General features: G+C 42.9%; 1 protein-coding gene across 5 annotated transcripts in view; it reads right to left on the bottom strand.

Moving 5' to 3' along the window:
• Nucleotides 1–9,313: 9,313 nt before the first annotated feature.
• The window catches only part of LOC119650587 (papilin), a 128,533-nt gene continuing 111,612 nt past the window's right edge, over nucleotides 9,314–26,234 (bottom strand). For all 5 annotated transcript variants that reach the window (XM_038053427.1, XM_038053426.1, XM_038053425.1 and 2 more), the window contains 2 exons: nucleotides 10,394–10,510; nucleotides 9,314–10,326 (listed from right to left, as the gene is read on the bottom strand). In XM_038053427.1, the coding sequence (XP_037909355.1) occupies nucleotides 10,166–10,326; nucleotides 10,394–10,510 (278 nt within the window). In that variant the 3' untranslated portion in view covers nucleotides 9,314–10,165. The remainder of the gene's footprint in view (nucleotides 10,327–10,393; nucleotides 10,511–26,234) is intronic.

Genomic DNA, 26,234 nt, shown 5'->3' with positions numbered 1-26,234 from the left:
ACAACCGGCCACTAACCCCAGCGCCCCTTTAGGTTTTAAGTAGGTAGGATCGTCCGAGCCTAAATGTTTGGCACTTAGTGCTAGTATTAGGTAAACCCGGCATCTACCGAGATTGTGATAACTCGGAAATAATAATAATCGTTGGCACAACAATCCATATTAGATCAGAGCCTTCAAGTGTGTAGAGCACTTCATTCAAGACCGTAAAGGTACACCACAGTCCAATTTAGGAGATTATTTCCCTGGTTTGATTCAGGTACTCATTCACAGCTGAGTCGACTGGTATCTGACGTCAAATCATAATACAAATCCCACTGCCACCAGTGAGAATTGAACCGCGACCTTCCGTACGATAGCCTTATGCTCTAACCACTCAGCTATCACCAATCTGCTTGACACAATATATGCACACATATCTATTGAGCCAAGGTGGAAATAACATGCCCAAACGGCTTCCTTGATTGATTCAAGTTCTCCCGTATTTCATATGGCCAAACCACATCTGAATTTTATCGATCACCACGTTGGTAAGTTGATTTTTACCGCCAATTGCCTTTTCATCGCAGAGGTTTGTTTGTTTTTTTTATTTTCCATAGGCGGTTGCTCATCCGCTGATGGACATGGCCCAGACACCCTAATTTTTCAATTTGGTAATCTGGGCCATATGGGCAATACTGCTTTATTGCTAAAAAAACCTTCGCGTTACCGTGCCCAAATTACTTAACATATCTTACATCATATTTAGGTATTGACTCCTGGAATGGACTCCTTACGCCCGACGCTTCCATTCCTAAAAAGTTGACAAAACATAAACTTATATAGACCAAATTGACTTGTTCAAGACAACCTAGTTCATGATGAAAAGGGAGCAAGTCCAAAAGTGATTGCCGGTGATTTTAATGGATGACCCCCCGAATTAGGGAGCGAAGAGAATTACGTAAAGGGCAGAAGTCTATTGGAGGCTTTTGCGCAGTTGGATATAGTTCTGGCCAAAGAACGTAATGTAAACACTTTTTTGAAAGAGGGGTCTGCCTCAATCGTAGACCTGACCTTTGTCAGCCTTGCAGTCGCGCGTGGTATGTTCTTGCACGTTAGTTGGTGTGTGTGTTTGTTAGTTTTGGATGTCCTTCAGATCTGCAAACTTCCTCAATGAACTGATAGCTAGGACAGAGCCTATATTTCCAGGGTAATTGATACATAAAGCACGATTCCTTGCGTTCAGTAGTGGTAGGGTGTGGGTGTTTGTGTCGCTTGTGTGTTATCCAGGTAATGAATTATCTCTCTATTACGCCAGCGGCAATCGTACTGAGGGCCACAGGTAGTTATTTAAAATTCGTAAGTTGGATTATGTGTTCAAAGCAAGTGATTATCGAGGAAACTCTAATTTTCTGTTTATTATGTTGCCTAATTTATAGTAATATACAACCTTTAACAACTGTGTGCTGAATACTACCAGGTCCCAATAATTTGTTTAGTATTGCCCTAGGAGCAGAGTCAGTATCCACAGTGGTTTGGCCGACCTACTAAGACTGCCGGAGTTCTTGATGTGATATAATGCATCGTCATAGGACGTGACGCATTCATGTCTAGAAGATGCACAATACTCAGAGAACACTTAATTAGTGGTGGAATTGTGAAATGCCGAACCTTTGATCAGTCTGCCACCACTTCAGACGAACGGCTCAGAGGGCGATAGGTGCGAACGATCAGTTGGAAAAAGGATACATTTTAGGAAGTCTACAAATTTCTCAAGCCCCGCAAGAGAGGGGAACTAATATATTTTAGAGATTTCTCGATGTTGCGGCAATTTCTGCAGTAACCACAGACGAGCTGTTGAATTTTGTACTCTTTCCTAACTACGAATGAAAAAACGTGCACAGAAAGTTCCCGACAAAATTCCCGAAGCGACCAGTTTCCGGTATCCGGACTTGTTTTTTTATTTGAATTTCTAATATTATTATGAAGAGACTCAGCATCTATTGCAGAACTTTGTCAACATATGCACATTGTATTAAATGAGCATTCTATCTTATGAAATTTAATTGCGACGCAATATTTGAGAACGCCTGCAAACATAATTGATAATTACTATTGTCTTGCTGCAACTATAATAGTTAATGCCAAGCCATCATCATCATCATCAACGGCGCAACAATCGGTATCCGGTCTAGGCTTGCATTAATAAGGAACTCCAGACAACCCGGTTTTGCGCCACCAATGCGATATTCCTAAGAGCTGTCTGTCGTCTTGACCTACGCCATCGCTCCATCTTAGGCAGGGTCTGCCTCGTCTTCTTTTTCAACCATAGATATTGCCCTTATAGACTTTCCGGGCTGGATCGTCCTCATTCATACGGATTAAGTGACCCGCCCACCGTAACCTATTCAGCCGGATTTTATCCACAACCTGACGGTCATGGTATCGCTCATAGATTTCGTCGTTATGTAAGCTATGGAATCATCAATTCTCATCAAAGGGGCCAAAAATCCTTCGGAGGATTCTTCTCCCGAACGCGGCCAAGAGTTTGCAATTCTTCTTGCTAAAAACCCAAGTCTCCGAGGAATACATGAGAACTGGTAAGATCATTGTCATAAATTATCAACGGTCTCAAAGTTGTATTTGTATTTATTCTTCCTGTTTGACCAGTGCGGTTTGATGTTGTTGGTTAGTTGGTTTTCGGTGCTGACGTAGCCACCATATATTTTGTCTTGCCTTCATTGATGTGCAGTCCAAGATCTCGCGCCGATTACCACCTGCATTTACCTCAGCATCACGGATCGCTTTCTCGAGGGCCAGGTTAAAGAGGACGCATCGTAGGGCATCCCATTGTCGTAGACCGTTGCTGATGTCGAATGATCTTGAGAGTGACCCTGCTGCTTTTATCTGGCCTCACACAGTAATCCGGGTCAGCCTAGTAAGTCTTATCAATTTCGTCGGGATACCGAATTCTCTTATGGCCGTGTATAGTTTTACCCTGCCTATGCTAACATAAGCAGCTTTAAAGTCAATGAATAGATGGTGCAACTGATGTCCATATTCCAACAGTTTTTCCATCGCTTGCGCAGAGAGAAAATCTGATCTGTTGCTAATTTGCCTGGAGTGAAGCCTCTTTGGTATGGGCCAATGATGTTCTGGGCGTATGGGACTACCCGGCCTAGCAAAATAACGGAGAATATTTTATAGATGGTATTCAGCAATGTGATACCTCTATAATTGCTGCACTGTGTGATATCTCCCTTTTTATGTATGAGGCAGATAATGCCCCGTTGCCAATTGTCAGGCATTGATTCGCTGTCCCATATCTTGAGCACAAGTTGATGAACCACTTGGTATAACTGGTCGCCTCCATATTTAACCAATGTAATTTCATCGACTCCTGGCAACTTATGGTTTTTAAGCCGATGAATAGCGCGGACTGTTTCTTCTCTGCTTGGTGGTGGCAGTATTTGTCCGTCGTTTTCAGTTGGCGGGACCTCCAACTCGCCGATGTTCTGGTTGTTCAGTAGCTCATCAAAGTGCTCAACTCTCCGCTCCCATTCTGTCGGAAATCAGATTTTCCTCTTTGTCTCGGCAGGATGAGCATCGAGGTGCATAAGGCTTCATCCCGCCGACTTGTTGGTAAAACTTCCGCACCTTGCTCCCTGTACTTTTCTAGTTGACAGACTCCTTGGTTCTCCCAGGCTTCCTTTTTCCGTCTGTGAAGTCGCATCTCCGCTCGACGGAGTTCGTGATAAGTTTTTGAGAATGCAACATTACTCGGTATGCAGCATTCTTCCGTTCCGTTGCTAGCTTACATTCATCGTCAAACCAGCCCTTCCGACTTTTCTTGCGGCTGGGGCCAAGTATCTTTGTGGCCGCATCAATGATAACGTTGTGGAGATCAATTGTTGATGCTTCATATCCAGCTCCTCTCTTGTTGGCGGTTATTGTGGCATCAATTTCCCTCTTATAGGTGTCGCGGAGGGTTGTGTTGTGGATGACTTCAGTGTTAACTGTCGCCTGATTGTCAGAGGGGATTCTGGGTGGTGCTTTTATTCAAGCTCGGAACACCATGCCAAGGAAGTAGTGATCCGAGTTCTATTTTGAGCCCCCAATATGTTCTGACATTCATCAAGGCTGAGACTTCGCGGCGTTCCATCAACACGTGGTCCATTTGGTTGAAAGTGGTCCCGTCTGGAGAGGCCCATGTATGTTTCTGAACCGCTTACCGCGCAAACCAGGTACTTCCAACAACCATTTCGTGTGACACTGCTAATTGAATACTCCGCATTCCGTTATCATTTGTATTTTGGTGTAAACTACGGGAACCAACGTATCGCCGGAATACGGGTTCCGTCCCTACTTGGCTGTTAAAATCCCCAACTATGATTTTGATATCACATCTGCGACAGGCTTCGAGGGTTCGTTCCACTGCCTCTTAGAAGGAATCCTTCTCCGACTCTGCAGTCTCCAAGCGCAGAGTGCATAGCCGTTCGCTTATGTTTTTAAAGCCAATAACAGCAGGTTTCATTTGTTGGCTGACTAAGAAACCTACTCCGAGCACATGGTTTACTGAATGGCCACTATAATATATAGTGTAGCGGCTCTTCTCTAGGAAACCGGTCCCTGTCCAACGCATCTCCTGTAACACTGTTACATCAGCCCTATATTGGGACAGGGTATCGGTTAGCTCCTCATCAACTTCATCTCTGTACAGGGAGCGCACGTTCCATTAGAAAATGCCCAAATCGTTATTCCGTTGTCGTTGCCGGGTTCGTCATTGTGTAATCCGTCCAGTCCGAGGCTCCTGTTGTGGTTTCGTAACAAGTTGTTTTTCATGTAGTGTTGTCAGCCCTACCCAACCCCCAACCTGCAGGACCAGTTGGGGAGACTCACCTTCATCCTTCTCCATCTGCAGCTTTCGTTAAGATGCTCCATCGTGGGTACCAATCCACGTTTCGCACGGTACAATTTGTCCCGTTTTTAGGCGCGGGAGATTCGCCTTCATCCTTCTCCGTCTGCAGCTTTTCGTTAAAAAGGAGCTCCCAGCGGTCACCACGTAGAGGTGGAGATAGGGTTTGGTAGTAGAGCTGTTGGTGTTGGTTCAGCAGGCATTTTCCGGGTTTTATGCTCCATCGTGGGTACCAATCCACGTTTCGCCCTGGTACCTATACTACCCTTTGTTTTTGGCGTAGTTGCTAACGCCTGTTGGCGACCTGGGTCGTCCACACACTTGGCAAATCTCAACAAACAGTCATAACGTAGTCGGTTGCAGCGAGACCGCATGTCTGTGGGTAAGTTGCGGTTAGCCGAAAAAGTTGCGGCAAACACAACTTGTCTATACATGTACAATCTCGCTCCAACCAACAACTTCGTTGCACGTCTGTGGCTAGTGTAATGAACTTGCACAGGATGAAGATGTTGGTAAGTAAAATCAAATCAAATCAAATGTTTGCTGAAGGTTTGGAGGTTGCGGCAAATAGCCCGTATGTTGACGCACCATTTGGTTTTCATCTCCAGGATTGTGATATAAAAAAGAACGGGAGGAAATGAACACCACTCCCTAAATCAAGTAGTGATCAGGACGACATTAATATGAGGCTAAACCGTCTTCGAAAACTTTCATAAGGAAAACTTTAAGAGTTTAAGTCTAAAAACGCGTTCAAAACACAATCAGAAGTGACTGCCTACTCGTGTTTGAACTGGGAAAACTTGAGTGCCAGCAGATGGCTTCAGAAAATAAACCAACTAGTTGTGACAATTGGTTGGAATATAAACAGTACCATATACCATTTGCACAATAGGTTGACGGGACAAGTTAAGCAGTAGTACTCAAACTTGAGTTGCCCCCAAAGTTCCTACAGGGAATGGAAGGACCTCATCAAAATATTTTTCACTGAACACCATGATTTTGCAGGATCTTTATGCAATGGTGGAGAACAATTTCGCTAGGATGGTTTTATTGCAAACATGTAAAGAATGCTCTATCCTGCTTGATCGACGGGTTGAACGATCCCACGATTTGGACGACAGCACAGCTCGACGATATAAATTTCCGAAGAATTATACTACGAATTTCACTCCAATGTGGACCGAACTGTACAATAGTTCGATGAAACAAAGTAAGAAAAGCACGGCAGCTGGAAGACACGAAAAAAAAGACATATTACGCGAAGAAGATAAAATGTTTCATTTGCAATCAAAAGGGACATGGTTCAACCAGATGTGACAAGCCGAAAGTGAATCACATGGCGTTCTTGGAGAGATTGAAGGATGAAATCACGAAAAGAACGACCCCATTTGAAGGAAAAGAAAGTGCTGTTTAATCAAGACAATGCACCGTATCACAAATTAATGAAAACCTTACGAAGTAGCATTCAATACTGATGATTCTACAGAGGAATAACAACTTTTTGAATATAATTGTATTGCTTAGGTAAGCAAACAGTCGAATCTGGTCTATATGACGAATAAACCTTGGAGGACGCGGCTACGTACCGTGGTTGAACTGAAGGAACTCATCTTCTGTTGCACAGCAGTTGGTCTTGATAATTACTATTGTCTTGCTCAAACTAAACTATTTGGTTGGTACATTAAGTACAGGATTGAGATACAAATAAATAACGGCAAATCGACAGACATGTTCGGGAGACGATCCAATCCAACATCGCCAGACTACCGATTAAAACGTATTGAAGCATTGATATGTGAAAGGAAACACACATGAATAAACTGTTTTCCTTTTAAAAACAGTGTTTTATTAAAATTACATATTGATACGATTTAATGTTACCTATGAAAATGCAGTTTCTTCTGTAATTCGCGCCCTTAAAGATTTTATTTTACCCTTTTTCATTAATTTGCATTGCATTGCATCCAACAAACTGTAAGTTATGTTCTTATAAAAACAAAACAAAATATAATACCTCTACCCTATTACTAAATACTTATATATTTTTTATGACGGTGTCCTTATTTCAATTTTGCTCACTGAATACGGAAAGTATAAAAGAAACGAAAGAAAACGAAATATACCGGATACAAACGTTCCCCTGCCCTGTCAAAGAAGGCATTGAGGTGGTAGCAGTGGGGACCATACTTTGAAAATGCTATTGGGTGCTGAAAAAGGGTCTAAGAAACAAGATAAAAAAGTTGGCATCTACAGATTAGGCAAAAGATACGTTCGGTTAACTTTCGAGCTAAGCATATTAGTCCTGCAGTTTCACGATGTATTATGAAAAAATCACTAATTTGAGAATTGTTTTTCGTAAGCCTTGGTAGTATTGGGTCCATTAATATCGAGTTTATGCAAAACACCGACCACGATTCATCTAATGATAGTGAATAATATCAATAATGTCTGTTATTCATTAAATAACTCGGAGGTTAACTAGGAAAAAATTAGTAATACAAACATTCCAAAATAAAGTGTTTACAACGATAATAGACGCTCCCGGGTTCATTCGTAATAAGGATCTTCGTAGGGACCTGAAAGTACAGTCAGGGTCTTCTCCCAATAAGAACAAAACCTAAATACGTGAAGAAGGCTGCTGGATGAGGAGAACTCAGTTGTAGCTTGGCGAGAGATGGTTTTAGTGGGTAAAGATCCCACACTTTCATGGATGGTGAACCGTGAGGTTATTACCACCTGTTACAAAACAAGAATACTTCATTTCGCCCTTTCCACTTGGAATTTATTTTTTCGAGGTTATTTTCGCAATCAGCGTCATATGAAAAAGTTTTGGCCAGTAATGTTCGATCTTATTACTGTGCGTTTAAAAGAAATCATCCACAAAATTCACCACTAACTAAAGAACCACAGCATAATCGAAAAAGTAAATAGTTCTTTGAAGTTGACTGTCCACAAATACTACGTAAATACAATACAGACCTATGGATGAACTAATCGGACGCTTCTGCATTAGACTCAGGACTCGTAACCCAATGTTACGCATATTTTATCATTTATTGACATGAGCACGACGAATACTTTTCAGATTGCCGAGTCATTCACAGAAAAAATAACCGTTGATTACCACTTTTAAACAAACACCTGTTAGTGGGCCATTTCTGGCTACTCTGATGGTGAAACGAAAAGGTTCTGATGTACCTGCCACACTTCGAACTTCACTCTTCAAGACCCGGTAGAACAATTTAACCCGATTGAGGAACTCAATGAACCAGAGGGGTTGAGTGCAAACTTTTCGCTTTTCACAGCTCAGCTGTGATGTTGTCAGGTCCTGCTCCTTTTCCTGATATCATTCGTTTCAAAGCCTTTTCAATAGGGAGAATTGCTCCAAATGTCGACAATGTTTGTGGAAGTGATAAATAAGCAAATTTCCCCATTAAAATCTATTCGAAGTATTCCTACCAACTGTCCTTTGGTCATTTGACAAATCGATACAGATCTACCGTACAGAGTGATCAGTTTATCATCAACATTTTCGTAGTAGGTTGTTCAAATAGCTTTTTTTACTTCACGGTGGGCATCTTCTGCCAATTAAGCAACGCTTCATAATTGGTAAAGTTATGATAGAGGTATTTACCGTCATTCCAAATTTACATATTTCAGGTGATAAATCGACTACCGGGCTTGGCGACTTCGAAGGTTCCATAGATAGCTTTGTGGATCGTGCCTTAGATTTGATTTTACGTTTCTTTGACACTCGTAATAGTCGACAGTCGCAAGAGTCAGGTCATTCCATTCTTCTGTTCGCAAAATCGTCACCATTTAATTCGTGACGTCATTCGCAGGACAGCACTCAATGGCCGATGTTAAAAGTGCTATGATTTCACGGGGAACAGCTTTGCTATAAGCGGTGGTGAGAAAATGACGATGTCTTATGAAAATATCATGGATTTCTTACTCTTCCCACTATAAAATGTAAAAAGATGAGGAAACCATTTGACATACCACGTATAGATAACTATAAGGTTGTGAGTGTCGGCAAAATTGTTAATACGCTCGCCAGTCTCAAGGCGTGTCTCAAGGCTTTACACCCATGGCACCGGCGGCGTTTTCTTCCTTGGATTGCCGCGGGACCTACCACCAAGAGAGATGAGATAGCATTTAGCAGAGTCGAGTAGCTCCTACTATAATTTATTCATACCACTAAGAACATTTAATATATGGTAAGTATAGTGTAAAATAAAAGCCATACATAAGCTGTAAGTCGCCCTTGAAGGTGAATTACGATTCTTTTCGGCTGGACTATACATTCTAGTGTAAAGTCCTCCAGCTGCACCTTATCCAATGGGATCTTCAAGATTGTTTTCTTCAGATTATAATTTGGCAGTGTGCACTACAGATGTGCCGCAGGAATACATTCAAGCGTTTTTCTACGTTTATCGTGTTTTATTTATCATATTTACAAAACAATTATAGTACAGTTTGCTCGTTTAACTACTATTCAAATAGTTTAATGCTGTTTCCCTCTGTTTATCATTTTACTTTGCCTAATGAATTTTGATACTGAGTAATTGTTCTATGCACGGAATAAATATACATACATTTGAAAAAACTAATAAATGCTAATATTTAACTAAATGCAATTTCTCTTTCTCTTCTCAAAATTGTCGGCCTGTTTCTTTGAAGTGTTTAGGTGAAAGTACAAGATTTCAGATACGTATTTATATTTATTTAAATAGGAACACAAAATGAAAATAACTCATTGCACTTTTGCTTTTCAAAAGTTACATTTGAAACGTAAAGTGTCGGAGAAGTATACATTGAACGCAGATGTCCAAGGAGGATTTATTATGCTTTCATGGGTAGTCTTTGAGGACTTATTTATAACAACTTAAAAGGTAGAAACAAAAGCTTACTTCATTCATTTTTTAAATAAAATCCCAGAGTACAGCAAAGACAGCACTCTAGTATCTTAAGAGTGTGTTTTGTATAACTCTTCCGTTTCCAAGTGCCTTTCTATCTTAAAATTATACATGAGTCGTTCAATAGTAGCGTATTTGTGGTAGTGAATTCCTAGAATGCCATAAATCTGATTTTTGTTGAAATTTCAAAATATTAGAACAATGAAAAGCCGCCTTACTTTTCTGAACTGGTGAATGAGCATTAAAAAGGTTTGAGATTTTCAATTGCAATAAGGAATTATTTTCCAATATCGAAAAGACATTGAAAATGGTAATAGTTGCGTTTTGTTTCTATTCTCTCAAAGCGCTCTTACTTTTAAACGGCGTTAGGATGTGGACTTGGCAGCTGACCAGCCAATGTACAAGACCTACAGCAGAATTTGGCATAGTAGTGATTTGCGCAGTAGGATCCCTTCACGATTAGTTTGCAGTTAGCGAAGAACGGATTATCCTTGCAGTCAGATGGCACATAAACGCCTAGAATTTTAAAGGAGAGGTTTCGTTAGAATGGAATGTCATCCTAATATAGTCAGTTTGTACTTACCTTGCACTATAATTCTTTCTTGGTGGTAATTCGAGCTGAAACCGTTTTCAGCATTACATTTGTAGTCGCCGGAATCATCTACGGTCGCTCCATAGATTACCAAACGATGAGGTTGTTCTGAAGAAAAAAATGAAAACATTAAAATTACAAAAGTTGTTCTTAATTCTAGATTGATAAAATGAATAAAATGATTATTAGAATTTATTTCACTGCTTTCTATGTGTAGATTTGTGTAATACTAGTACCAGAAGAACTCCTGCGCTTAGTTAAATTGTTCTATATATGCGATCCGAAAAGTAAAATTCAAAGTGTGGTGAGTATATCAAAACCGCTTCGTGTTTCTGTCGGTGTTCATCAGGGAAGCGCCCTCACATCACTTCTCTTTGTTCTTGTTATGGAGACTGTCACAAGGGACATCCAACCTCCTGCGCCCTATACGCTGCTTTATACAGATGATGCTTTTCTAGCGCCTAATAGCAAGCGGTCTCTGAATCTGAATAAAACTGATTTTTTGTCGACCGATTCCCATGAAACAGGCACTATCACTGTCAGTGGTGACCTGCCTAAAACTGAGTGATTTAAATATCTCGGGCCAATCCTATCAGGCAATGGAGAACTGCATTATGAAATGGCTTCACGCATTAGCGCAACTGGATGAAGTGGCGTTCCACAACTGGTCTTTTTTGTGATCAGCGTATCAACGAACGTCTCAAATCTAAAATTTATCTCATTGTCGTCCGACCTGTCGCCCTTTATGCTTTTGAGTGTTTCTCGACTATGAAAAACAACGAACGGCATCTTGCGGTAATGGTGACGAAGATGTTGCGTTGGACTAGTAGCGTAACACGACTTGATCACATCCGAAATGAGGATATCCACGATCGATCTGGGGTTGCACCAATCATGGGAACATTACGAGAGAAGCGTCTTCAAGGGTCGAGACGAGAATTCACTTGAGAAAATTGGTTTGGTCCTCGACCTGAATGGTAAGCGACCAAAAGGCCTCACACTTCTGTTTCCGGGGATTGAATACTTTTGAATAATTTTTCCCAAAGAGAAAGCGTCCCATATAGGATTCCAGCTTTTATTCGTGATTATCTTTGAGGGTTTGAGCCATTGATCCACTTTTTGAGCAAGACGATCTGGACATTTATCGTATATGAGGCGGCTAAACGCGTTATTGCGACAATTAGTTGAGGATGAAAAGATTTACTATCCTCAGGGATGTAAAACCATAACGGGAGGTGACAACATTGAGTAAGGGAAAGTTCTATAGCAGGACTTAATGGTAATACTCTAAAATAATGGGTTGCCAACCACGATGAACTTTTATCCACGATTTTCGACAGCGGTCAAGAAACTAAGGTACCGTTTAGCATCCAAGAGGATGAACACATTAGGACACTTGGATTGCGGTGGCATCCAGGCAGGGATTCGTTCTCATTCAAAATGCAGCTTGACAGTATCAGGTTGTTATGGATGGTTACAACCATGTATAGTATTCGACGAAATCATTATGCGGCAGTTGTGGCTCACAGGAATTGAATCGGATGATCCGGTACAACACGTGTTAGAAGGAAAACAACGCATTTACCAAGTACAATTAGTGACATTGGTGACACACGCCTATTTACTAATAGAAGCACTGGGAAATATGTCATTCGTCGCGCTCATCACATTTCGTCAAATTCAAAGTTGTTTCTGTGAAAATCGAATCGATCATACGTCTCGAATTATGTGGAGTAGCGCTATTAACTTACCTGAGGAAAGACACTCTCACTGGACTTACAATCCTATTAAAATGAATTTGATGCCCTGCAATGAAGTGGAAAGTCTTCGTGTTAAACAGAGTCAGTCAGATTCAGTTCAACTGGGACATATTGCAATGGAATCACGGAGGTAGCAGAATGAATTTCGTGGATGTTGTATCCCAAGGATCACTTTCCCAAGCATTGATCGACAATAAAGTATGGTGGAATGCGACAGCGGTTTTGGACAAATCCGAAGGCTGCTAAGAAGATCCAGCACATGCTTCGTCAGTATCGAAAATTAGAGCAAGGCGACATTTCGAAAAATGTTCACTCTTCACAAGACTCCTATGAATTGTTGCCTACTGTCGGAGATGGATAAGGAAACCCAACAGCACCTTCCTAACTTGCAAGGAGCAAAGAGAGTCAGCACCCATTTTATCCTCTTTTAACACAGTGGGTAACATCGTTAATGAAGATCAAATATATCGAGAATAACCATCTATTTTCGAACAGCTGCTCAGAGGGATGTCAGCATTCCCGGATAAAAAACACCAAATAACTATGCCTCGACAGCACATCGCGAATTTAATCATCAATCACTATTACCATGTAAAGCTAGATCGCTTCATATGGTGGACCCCAACTGGTTCACGCTCTGATCCGCACAAAATACTTGGTCATCAATGGAATGATGGCAGTAAAAGCAGTAACCAGAAACTGCATAGTCTGTTTTGAGCCAAACGGAATACCAATCCAGCAGCTAATGAATCAACTACCATCCGAACATGTGTGGCGCGGCAGGATTCGCAGCATTCGAAATTTATTTCGAATGTTGCGAGTGCGAGCAATATAGATGGCGCGGATCTATCCACTTTGCGTAGCACGCCAAGGGAGTGGAAGATCGCAGTAATTATGTTTTTCAGACCTGTCACTGATTTTTAATATTAAGTTTGGAATTGAAAAAAGAACACTGAAGTCTTTTTGATTTGGAAAATAGAATTGGAGTTGAGTTCGCTGACTAGAATTGGAGTTGAGTTCGCTGATTAGAATTAGGACTAATAATATGTAAAACCATTAATATTAAATGTTCGCTTAAATATTTTAATAAAAATATAAGTAATGTTAATTACTTAATTGGTGACCCCGGAACTCGCACCAACAGCATCAACAACTAAGATCCCGAATTCCCAGAACCTGCAAAATTGAAAAACTCAAGCACATCATCATCCCCATCAACAAATCGCAGTCTGCGCAAGCACAATCGCTCAGCAGGCAGCCGCAACAACCGATTGGAGATAAGTAAGAGTTCCGCAGCCGCAGCCGCCATCGCTGCCGCAGCCACTTTCGCCGCCGCACTCAACTCCACCATCGCCGCAGAGGTCGAAGCCGCCGCCGTCACCGCCGTAGCCGCTACCGTCGCAGCCGACACCAATATCACCGCTGCAACCATCGCTATCGCAGCAGGAGCCGAAGGCTCCGCCACCATCGCCGTCTCCTCAGCAGGTGCCGCCGTTTTAGTTGTTATAAGTTAATTGTATTTCACTCTAAGTCAATATTAAAAGTGAATAATTGTCCACCATCGCTGACATTGGTGAAGTTCTATTAACGACAAAAATTCGTCCGAGCAACACGGCAGAAATAGAACTTCCAAAGACTGAGAAATCCTTCCAAAACATCAGTAGACCGTACGGCAAGCGATTTTCACGCGTTCGCATCTACAGTTGAGTGTGGAGTGATGTGGTAAACATCACGAAAACGTGTCGCATCTTCACATCCCGAGTCGGAGCAGAGGCAAGAAAAAACGCGAGAAAACCTTCTCTACACAGTGTACTGCGCGACACACGTCGGACCCTCTCCAGAAGTAGATTTTTACGCGACTTCCCGTACGCACGCCCTCCTGCACAACACCTTTCACACACCGGACTAGTCATCATTGCCACAACGATCAACAACAGCAACAAACGGACGTCCCCAGCACCGCCAACGCCGCAGCTACAGCCGACAAACTCGACCAGCGCCGCCGTCAAGGAGTTATACTTAAGTGAAATTATTATTCATTTATATATAATATTTATTTATTTATTCAGTTAAAAAAAATAGTAATAAAAAAATTGAAATCGCTGCAAGAGACGGCGTGCAGGTGTTTAGCATCGCGAGTCCTCCATTCTCATTGGTGGTGTTTTTGGTCTGCGCTGGATAGCGTCCGCTTCGTTTTTTCTCGTTTCGTGCGTGCATTTGTGGGTGCGACCTGTCGTTTCAGTATAAACTCACCGCGTTTACATCTCAATCTCGTACTTCTCTGTAAGAAAAATGTCTTTTGACAATAAAGACACGGCAGGCCCATCGGACCCGCAAGTGACCGCCCTCGCCGTACGCGTTCCTCCGTTTTGGCGGCGGAACCCCGAACTGTGGTTCGTGCATTTGGAAGCACAGTTCCAAATGTCCGGCATCACATCGGACGCGACCCGTTTCAACTACGCGGTGGTCGGCCTGGACGAAGAGTCCATACTTCTGGTGTCCGACGTGGTGAAGTCGACATCGTACGTGCAGCTCAAGAGCGAGTTGATCAGGCGCCTGTCGGCAAGCGAGTCGGCAAAATTAGACCACTTGCTGGCAGGTTTAACGTTGGGTGATCGAACTCCCAGCCAATTGCTTCGTGAAATGAGGCAATTGGGTGGGAGCAAGATCGGCGACGACCTGATCAAGTCGCTCTGGCTGCGTCGGCTCCCGGAGGGCACCCAGGCGATCCTCGCTTGCGTCTCCGGTTCCTTGGAGGAACTGGCAGCGACGGCCGACCAGGTTCAGGAGGTGTACGTACGCCCAACCTTGGCGGCCGTTCAACCACCGTCGGATGAGGTGGGTGAATTGAGGCGCGAGATTGCTGCATTAACAGCCAGTATGGCCGAGATGCGGGCGACGTTGGACGCTCAGCGTTCGGGCGCCAGATCGCGAGCACGCTCGCGGTCTGCCATCCGAAAAGGGCGATCAGGTAGCAGGTCGTCAAGACAGTCCACGGACCCAGGGATTTGCTGGTACCACCGCAGATTCGGGGATAAAGCGACAAGATGTACGCTACCGTGTAGATTCTCTTCTACCGCAAAAAACTAGGTCCGCGGGGGGTCTTGGCGGCGGCCACCCAGAACGCAGCGCCACGTCGCCTAACTATTTTCGACCCTCTCAGCAGGCGCAACTACCTCGTCGACACGGGTGCGGAGGTTTCGGTCCTTCCCGTACCCCAGCATCATCAACTTTTCCCTCAACCGCTCAAACTTGCGGCAGCAAATTCCTCCCGCATAAACACGTACGGGTATAGGCAAGTGGACGTGAGTCTTGGCTTGCGTAGGACGTTTTCGTGGCGTTTCATCCTGGCGGATGTCAGCTTCCCCATACTAGGCGCAGACTTCCTGTGTCACTATGGATTGCTGGTGGACTTGCAAAACAAGTCTCTTATAGATTCCACGACCAAACTTAATTCGTCGGGACATATGGTATCTCACCCAGGCAATAATCTTTCCGTTCTTTTAGAAGACATTACCGACTCTCGTGTTCGGGCACTTCTCCAAAAGTTCAGCCAGATTACTACCAACTGTAGTCTCTCCAAACCAGTGAAGCACAATGTGCAGCACCACATTATCACTACTGGTTCCCCGATCTTCTCGAAGGTGCGTCCTCTACCATCTCAGAAACTGACAATTGCACGGAAAGAGTTTGAACAACTCGTTCAACAGGGTATCTGCAGGCCCTCAAACAGCTGTTGGTCTTCCCCACTGCATATGGTCCCTAAGCCAAACGGCGAATGGCGCCCATGTGGGGATTACAGAAGGCTAAATGCACAGACTGTTCCTGACCGATATCCAATTCCACTCATCCACGACTTTGCGCATCACCTCGCGAATTGCCGCATCTTTTCGACCTTGGACTTAACCAAGGCTTATCACCAAATCCCAGTAGCTCCTGAAGACATTCCAAAGACGGCAATATGCACACCCTTTGGACTCTTCGAGTTCACCCGAATGACTTTCGGATTGTGCAATGCGGCGCAAACCTTTCAAAGGTTCATTCACTCAGTCCTGCGAAACCTCGAATTCTGTTTCGTATATTTGGATGATGTTTTGGTCGCTTCTTCCACTGAGTCTGAGCACTTAGCCCATCTCGAGTGCATTTTTCAACGTCTCCTTGAGGCCGGTTTAGTCCTAAACGTTGAGAAATGCAAATTCCTTCAACAACAGGTGAGATTCCTCGGCCATTTCATTTCCCCTGAAGGAATACAGCCCGACCCAGACAAGGTGCAAGCGATAACAAGCTTCCCGCGTCCAAAGACAGTGAGGGAGTTGAGGAGGTTCTTGGGCATGCTGAACTTCTACCGTCGTTTCCTGCCCAAGGCCGCCCATCTCCAGTCCATTTTGAACGCGTACTTGTCTGGCCCCAAAACTAAGGACACACGAGAGATCGTGTGGTCTGAAGAGGCTATCTGCGCGTTTGACAAATCTCGTCAACAACTGGCTGACGCTACGCTCTTGGCATTCCCTCTGCAAGATGCACCCCTAGCCGTTTTTGTTGATGCCTCTGACATCGCAGTAGGTGCTGCCCTTCACCAAAAGGTGGACCAAGTTTGGCAGCCGTTGAGCTTCTTCTCGAAGCAGTTGAATCCCGCTCAACGGAACTACAGCACCTACGATCGCGAACTGCTCGCCGCATACCTGTCCATCAAATACTTCCGTTTCTCCCTAGAGGGCCGGCCGTTCACAGTGTTCACGGACCATAAGCCTCTCACGTTCGCTTTGAAACAGAAGCCCGACAAAGCGTCCCCTCGTCAGCTTCGACACCTGAGCTTCATAAGCCAGTTTACGTCGGACATCCAGCACGTGTCCGGGAAGGACAACATTGTTGCTGACGCTTTGTCTCGTGTCTCCGAAGTTAACATCCCCGCCTCACTCGATTTCTCGGCTATTGCCAAGGCGCAAGTGGATGACGCAGCACTTCAGAGCCTCAGGTCCAACCCCAAATACAAATTTCGGGAGTTGCCCATCTTCGGCTCAAACCTCTCGCTCTGCTGCGAAGACTCGGAAAAGGGACCTCGGCCATACATTCCGGCCACATTCCGCAAGGAAGTGTGTCACGCAGTTCACGACTTGGCGCACCCCGGCATCAGGACAACAAACCGGTTAGTCACCGGAAAATACTTCTGGCCCTCCATGAACAAGGATATTAATTCCTGGGCCAGAGAGTGCATCGCATGCCAAAAGTGTAAAGTCTCCAGGCATGTTAGAAAAGAAGTGGGCTCATTCCCCCGCACTACCAAGCGTTTCCACACCATACACCTCGACATAATAGGGCCTTTGCGAGACTCGCACAGTTATAAGTATTGCCTCACAATCATCGACAGGTTCACGCGGTGGCCTGAGGCAATACCTCTGAAAGACATTACGGCGCAATCATGTGCTGAAGCCCTCTGTCGAGACTGGATACCTCGCTTTGGCGTCCCTGCAGTGGTCATCACTGACCAGGGAATGCAATTTGAGTCCACCCTTTTCTCCGAGTTAGGCAAACTCCTTGGTTTTAAACGCCAGCGGACTACGGCATACCACCCACAATCCAATGGGATGTTGGAACGTTGGCACCGGACGCTGAAAGCCGCCATTATGGCACGCGACGACCCGTCCTGGACGCAAGTCTTGCCTCTCGTCCTACTCGGCCTTCGTACAACCCGCCGAGAGGAATTTGCTGCCAGCCCCGCGGAGCTGGTTTACGGGGAGAACCCAAGACTCCCAAGCGATCCGGTCTTCGACAAGAGATCGGGTCTCACGGAGTCGGGGTTGGTGCGTCTGCTGAGGGACAATCTCCGGCGCATCAAGGCGCCACCACCCACTCGACACTCGTCCATACCTGCTTGTTCGCCCAAGGAACTGGACACATGCACGCATGTGCTGATCAGAACGGATGCCGTCCGGAAGCCGCTGCAGCCTCCATATGAGGGCCCGTACCGCGTTCTCGAGCGGGGAGAACATTTCTTCCAGCTCGAGATCGGTGGTCACAAAAAGGCGGTCTCTTTGTCCAGGCTGAAACCCGCGTGCGCCCCGAAGCAACGTCGTGTCCGCTTTGCGGATTAACGGCGAACGAAGTTCGGGGATCAGTCGCTGAAACCCCTAGGTTTCATCTGGGGGCGGAGTGATGTGGCGCGGCAGGATTCGCAGCATTCGAAATTTATTTCGAATGTTGCGAGTGCGAGCAATATAGATGGCGCGGATCTATCCACTTTGCGTAGCACACCAAGGGAGTGGAAGATCGCAGTAATTATGTTTTTCAGACCTGTCACTGATTTTTAATATTAAGTTTGGAATTGAAAAAAGAACACTGAAGTCTTTTTGATTTGGAAAATAGAATTGGAGTTGAGTTCGCTGACTAGAATTGGAGTTGAGTTCGCTGATTAGAATTAGGACTAATAATATGTAAAACCATTAATATTAAATGTTCGCTTAAATATTTTAATAAAAATATAAGTAATGTTAATTACTTAACAATGAATACTAGTAGAGACCAATTATTTAAGCGGACACCAACCTACTGTAACGCTGCGCACGGCCCCTACGCTCAAACAAAGTTTATTATACTCTGATACACCAGGTGGCGCAAAACGCTTTCAGTACAGCTACAAGGTATAACAAAGGGAAAATCAGCTCAGCAACATCAAGGTGGGCTCAGCAACATCAGTGGGCAGAATGTTTGGAATATAAAATCGAGACAAAATGAGCATAATCAGGTCTAATTCATACCAGGTGGACTGAAAACTTCGTGGGCTAACATAGGACAAATTTTTTTTGATAAAATTTGATTTTATTATCCAATATAGTTGCCTTCGGGTGCGATACAACGATTATAGCCGTCATACATTTTTATAATACGATTACCTTTTCATCGGGGCTAAATTTCTTTCCAGCGAGCATTCTCTTGAGGTCTGAGTACACGAAAAAGTCGCTGATCAGATCTGGAGAATACGGTGGATGCAGTACATTAAAAAAAAAGTCAAGCGACGACGGCTTTACGGTTTCTTACCAGGGCAGAGGCAAATCGTCAGATGCTGCCTGACCTCTGCCCTGGGAGCTGCGTGACCGTAGAGGCTCGCAGATGTTGAATGCTCCTTTATATAATTCGTAGAATACGACATGCCTACGAATTATATTGAGCGCAAATCCGCCTTATTGACCAGAGCTTGGCCAGAGCAGTACATTGTATTGATGAAACAGCACTTTCTTTTTCTTCAAATGGAACCAATGGATACTGATGCCATAGCCTGGCCAGGGGACTGTTTGTTTGTACACTCCATTGTCACATATTGACTCATAATTTCGGGCTTTTTATGGGGTAAGAGCTTCAAACACTGGTCTGAATCGTCAACTTGTTGCTGTTTTTGGTCAATTGTTAGCTCGCGCGACACCCACTCTGCACAGAGCTTTGGCATACCCAAACATGTCCAATACATTCCAATACGTTCTCTTGATATCTTTCGCCTCTTTGGGGCCTCCACTGCGTGCATTGTGCTCGGTGCTTATTTCGCCTCGTTTAAATTTAGCAAACCACTTCTCAACGGCTAATTATCCTGGTGTAAAGTCCGAATAATGTTTATCAACCCAAGCCCTGGCTTCAAAACTACTTTTTTTCGCCAAAAAGCAATACTTTATTAACACACGAAATTCCTTTTTATCCATTTTCTTCAAACTAACAAAAGTTGCTTTACTCAAAGTGCTCTATCCCACAAACGAGAGCTTTATCCACTCTATATTTGTTTACAAACGAATGTTGATTTTGAGGCGAACGCTAATATATTTGCGAATTTTAAGTCAGTTGGTGGATTTACTTTCATTAAAGGTGCGCTTGCCGATTTTATAATGAATGACATAAAAAAGCTCATAATGCGGTTCGCACGTTATTAGTTCCCACTGAGCGTTTTTAGTGATATCACAGTAGATCCGGTCTGGAATTTTCCGCGATCGCTATGGAGTCTTTGATGATATGAATATGTAATTCGAGCTGATGAGAACTCATTTGCTAAGATTGGTCTGATCATCGATGAGAAACGACCAATAGGCTGACCGAAAACATGATGACTTGATACGCTAGATGAAGATTTGAAGACCTCTCGACCTAACTCAAATCATGTCTACGACCGAGAAGAATGGCTCAATCGAACGGACAATGGCTAAAAAAGAAGGAGATGACGTGAAGGCTGATGTCTACGGCTTTTGCGTCCCAAAACTGCCTCCTTGCACTTGCCGTTACAGTTCCAGCAACAAAAAGTATTACACGGACGGAGTATTTAAGAAGTATTGAAATATTTGGAAATCCTATCTTACATTTTGGACGTCGTCAATTGACATTAGTTATCGAATTAAACTTACTGAAAGATAGTCCTTGCAATACCCGCTTAACTTATACTGATCGATCTGGGACCTGGCTAATATTCCAGTACCATCATGGGCTTTACCTTCGGAGTGTAGTATCATAGCAGCAACGGTTGTATTGCTGGCGTCTATGTAATAAAATGGACCTTTCGGCTATGTGATGAAGGACTAGAATTTGCGTGGTTTTAAGGAGCTAACGTCGTGGTGGGCAAGATGATGGGAGGTTTCATTCGTAGGCGTGCTGCTGTTGTTGCGGATGTCATTTAGCGTTTACCTGCTATAATTTAGTTTTTCTGGTCCGTACCGAGCAGAATGAACCCATCCAGCAGAATGAATCCTATATGGTTATATTCGGTGAAAAGAAATTGTCCCCCCCTACCTTTTGCATATCTGGATGGCATGCAAAGGGATTCACAGGTGCCATCTGTCTACCGGATCAATAAAAATAACCGTTTCTGTGATAATAGGTGTGGCGGACAGATAATCAGACGAACGGTCAGACAGACAGTAAACCGATTTTAATAATTGTCTGCGTTGTGTCATCTGGGTACTGGCCTAAACAAGTATCGAATAAAAAACTTTATCAGCGAATAGGCCAGTTACTTGTGGACGCGCTGCTGAGAGGGTAGAAAACTGAAGCTGGCTATAATACTGCAAAGAAAACGATAGCCTGGATGCCACAAAGGATAACAATTTGGACGACCAGCCAGTGAACAACTTATACACTGATTTTTGATTCCCGCTGACTTCGGGCACACATATGACACAAATTGATTCGATCCACCAGAATGATGCTTCTAGTCGATAGCATGTAGTACCCGCGACTTTACTGGTCCCCAGCAGCCTTTTTAAGCAAATATCGAATAAAAAAAGTGAAGTTGCCGCGGCTTTACGGTTTCTTACCAGGACAGAGGCAAATCGTCAGACGCTGCCTCACCTCTGCCCTGGGAGCAGCGTGACCGTAGCGGCTCGCAGATGTTGAATGCTCATTTATATAATTCGTAAAACACGACATGCCTACGAATTATATTGAGCGCATTCTCAAAACGAATATTTCAGCCATGGCCAGCTTTGGTCAGCAAGGCGGATTTGCGCTCAATATAATTCGTAGGCATGTCGTGTTTTACGAATTATATAAATGAGCATTCAACATCTGCGAGCCGCTACGGTCACGCTGCTCCCAGGGCAGAGGTGAGGCAGCGTCTGACGATTTGCCTCTGTCCTGGTAAGAAACCGTAAAGCCGCCGTCACTTCACTTTTTTTAAAAAAAGTTTGGGTGCAGGCCCAGCGAGGGGTCCGTGGACCAGAAAAGAAGGAGTAAGTTGCTCCTCAATTGGTCCGGTCCTGCATTAAGTTGATGCGGACTTAGGACCCCTCTTCATTCTCAAAACGAAATATCGAATACTCAACTGGCCTGTAGTATGCGCGGTTGCATGATGTGTTAACAATCTTTGTAAGGTTTTGTATGAAACAAAACTCTATTAGAATCAATTCGATGTCTGTCTATCACACCCGATTTATTCGGAAACGGCTGGACGGATTATCACGAAATTTGGTGGGAATGTGTGGTCTGTGAGTCCCTTTACATATTACTGGTGATCATGTGGGGTATCAAATGAACGGGCTCAATTAGCATTTTTCGAAACTGGTCTCATATTTTATATCGGGTGAAACGTAGAGGAGTTAGGGCTCAAAATATGACCCCCGAAAAGTTTAAAAGATCTCGTTCTCAGAACTTATCCAGCCGAAAAATCTGAAAAAAATCGCAGAGGTGTATCTAAACGAAATCTAGGTGTCAATATAGAAGTACAAAGCAGGCAATGGTATAAGATATAACTTTAGAAAGGTTTGAAGGAAATCCAACTATTATTAACAAAGTTAGAGAAGGTGAAACTTTTACATTTTATGTGAATTTCGTGTATTGTAAAACATGAATGACGCCGTCACCACATATCAATTCGTCAATACCACACCAAATTGAACCCAGAAGGCCGCAGGGAAACGTTTCGAGACAGACATATGTATGTATTTATATGTATTCATATGCTAACCAAGCTTTGGGGTAGTGTTTAATTCAGATAGATATAATTGTACACTAAACTAGCGGTATTCCATATACGTACTTTATATGTACATATATATACTTCTATGCATGAAGTAAATCGAAAATATGTGTGCGATCACTTTATATACGCGCATATATAAGTATAGTATTCGGTAATAGGCAATGTTTGTTTGTTTAGGGTTAGTATAATATCTACGTCACTAATGTATCTATCTTGTAGTTTGAAAAAGTATGAAGGAATATTTTGTGTTTTTAGCCACTTATGAATGGAAAAATGTACATAGAAAAAACCTTTATACCCGAAGCACCAGCGGTAGTCCGACTTGTTTCTTTGTTATCTTGAGTGAAAAAATACGAGGATGCCGTTATATGGTGCCTAGGTTCCGAAGTACCCTCCATGTCTATATCTGTTCAAATAATAGTATATTTCCATATTTTAGAAATTTGCCCGGCAATCCCCCTTATGTCCATACTAGATGTACAAAATCGTGGTAAGGCTGTAAGGGAAAATGCACAATTGAGTAAGTTTGAAGAAAATTCAGTTATTATTAACATAGTTATAGGGGGTGAAACTTTGCCATGTTTTGTGAATGTCGTGGCGCAGCAGGATTAAAAACATTCGAAATTTATTTCGAATGCTATTGTGGAGAGTAATAACGAATAAACAAACTGTATTTTGCTCTTCTTCATAATTTTTGTTATCTTTATAAATAAATATATAAAAAGAACGTGCACACTGAAAAGCCCACTGAAACCAGCTTTTCAAAAAGTAAACCTTCAAGCAATTCTGAGCATATTGAATTCGGCTTTTTTGCGGCGTTGTAGAACAAAACCTTATTAAAATCGGTTCTGTCTGTCTGTTTGTCCGTCTGTCTGTCACAGGCACTTTTCTCAGAAACGGCTATACCGATTGACACGAAATTTGGTGAGAAGGTGGGAACTGTAGACCCCCAGACATGCAGTGAGTAATATCCTCCTATGTTGAGATTTAGGGGGGTCCCCATACATGTAAAAGGGGGGGTGTAAAAATTTTTTTCACCAAATATAGTCATGTGGGGTATCAAATGCAAGGTCTCGATTAGTACTTTTCGAAGCCGGTCTTAGTTTTGAGATTTGTTAAAAAGGCGATGATTTCTTTAACGGAGTCATTCTCAGAATCTGAAAAAAATCGTGAAGCTGCCTCTGTACGGTACCCAGGCCTCAAAATACTCTCCATATCGATATCTGTTCAAATTAAGTTAATAATAGTATATTACCGTATTTTTGGGAAAATTGAGTAAAACCCCCCTTAAGTTTATGTCAGAGTTACAAAAGTTGGTAGTAGGATAAAATATAATATGAAGCATATTATCTCCAAGGTTGATCAAAATCATACTATTAGTAACAAAGTGACAGTAGCTCAAAGTTGCCTTACCGTGTAAATTTCCAACCCGAAGTACTAAATCTGATATGCTAAATGCATGTTCTTAACGGGCTACGTACAAATGGGATAGTTCTACACTTAAATATACTCACACAAGAAACAAACAAAACCTTTCATACCTGAAGCGCCCAGCTTCCGGTTTCCCGACTTGTTTACTTTTTAAAGGAATTTCATACATTCTGTTTCCATGCAAAGAAAAATAAGAATCGCTGACCCATAAATATTGTACCGGTCCAGGGAAACTCTGTGGAACTCAAAGTCTCAATTTACTTATTTACGCCGTTATCGGCCTATAGCAAAGGTAAAGAATTTACACAGAAAAGAGTATTTACTCTAAAACGTCACCATCCCATATCAATTTGTAAATACCACGCATACAGCCAGTGACATTAATTTAGGTCAAGTTTGAAGGGGGCTCCCCATACATGCAAAGGGGGGATATAAAAAACAATCCACCGGATATAACCGTGTAAGGTATCAAATGAAAGGCATTAGTACTTTCCGAAACTGACATTAGGCGTAAATTGCAAAGTGTGCGAGTAAGGAGTCAAAATGTACGCACTTAAAGTGAGACAGGACTCATTTTCGGAAACTACCTAACCCAAAAATTCGAAAAAAATTACAGTGGTGCGTTTAGATGAAATCTAGGCCTCAAAATATGTCCCATTCCGATATCTGCTCAAATAAACTTACTAATAGTATATTACCAACATTTAGAAATTGACTGGGAAACTCCCCTTAAGTTCATGCACCGGCATAGCCATTTTTCATATCTAATGTAGGTTAACTTTGAATTTGTTAATAATATTAAACTTAAAGTGTGAAGCGTATGAGGTTGACTATTATCAATACAGGGCTTTCCATCAAATGATTTATTTAAATCGCTTTCTAAAAACTTGAGGGCAATGGAATTTTTAACTATGTGACACGGAGCTGTCATAAACCCGTCCTGTTCACAAGCGGAGGCGGCTCGTCGTGATCGGTTTCGCCATTTTATTTTATCAAATGTCCGATCTAGATATAATCGCGAGGGTTTTAAATCCCCATCCAGCGGCCGGCCTTTTGGTCACTTACTCGCTTCGATGTTCAGACCAATATTGGTAAGTGAATTCTCGTTAGCGCGAAAAACGTGACCACTCCATCCAAACCCCTCACTCGAGATTTTTAAATCGCTCAGTTCCGGGCAGGTTGCTGCCATTGACAGAACTGAGTGATTGAAATATCTTGAGTCAATGCTATCAGCCAATGGAGAACTGCGTTATGCTTCTCACATAGGAAAACACAAAACCTTTTACACCTGAAGCGTCAAGCTTCCGGTTTCCCGACTTGTTTACACATATATTGCACTCCATTCACCTTCGCTCTCGTCCGACTCTACACGCTTTTACCTCATAATTCGAAAATCTCGCGAGCACTTCACATCATTTGCAGCCATCCCCTTTGCAGAAGCTTACGTTGTTCTGTCGGGGATCTTGCTTTCTGGATGGCGGTACTTTGATCAATTGGTATTCGAGTCGATGTCTGTCTGTCACACCCGATTTATTCGGAAAATTGGTGAGAGCATATGGTCAGTTTTTTCCTTTACATACAGCAAGTGGCTCCATTTTGTGTTAAGTTTAGGGGAAGTCCCCATACATATGAATGGAGGATGAACAATTTTTTCCACGGAATGTGGCTATGTGGGATATCAAATGAAAGGGCTCAATTAGTGCTTTTTGAGACTTGTCCCATATTTGATATCGGGTGCAACGTAGGGGAGTGAAGGCTCAAAATATGACCCCCAAAAAGTATAAAAGGTCTCGTTCTCAGAACCTATCCTGAATCTGAAAAAAAATCACAATGGTGTGTCTAAACGAAATCAAGGCCTAAAAATATATCCCGTTCTGATATCTGCACAGATAAAGTTAATAATAGTATATTAGGGGCGGAGAGGACGTTACAGGGAAACATTCCGTTTTAATTTTTTAATCATTTATACATCAATATTAATTCCTCCAGACAGACATACTTATGTATTTGCATGTAACTGAAACTTTGGGGTAGTTCCTAATTCAAATAGTATATTTGTACATTGGGCAAGCGGCGTTCAATATACGTACTTTAGATGTACATATGTATACTTTTATGCACGAAGTAAATCCGCAATATGTGTACGATCAATGGGCAATGTTTATTTGTTTAGGGTGAGCATAATATCTACTTC

This window comes from Hermetia illucens, chromosome 3, assembly GCF_905115235.1.
Source record: "Hermetia illucens chromosome 3, iHerIll2.2.curated.20191125, whole genome shotgun sequence".
Classification (NCBI taxonomy): domain Eukaryota; kingdom Metazoa; phylum Arthropoda; class Insecta; order Diptera; family Stratiomyidae; genus Hermetia; species Hermetia illucens.
This window is presented reverse-complemented; position numbering and strand designations above follow the sequence as displayed.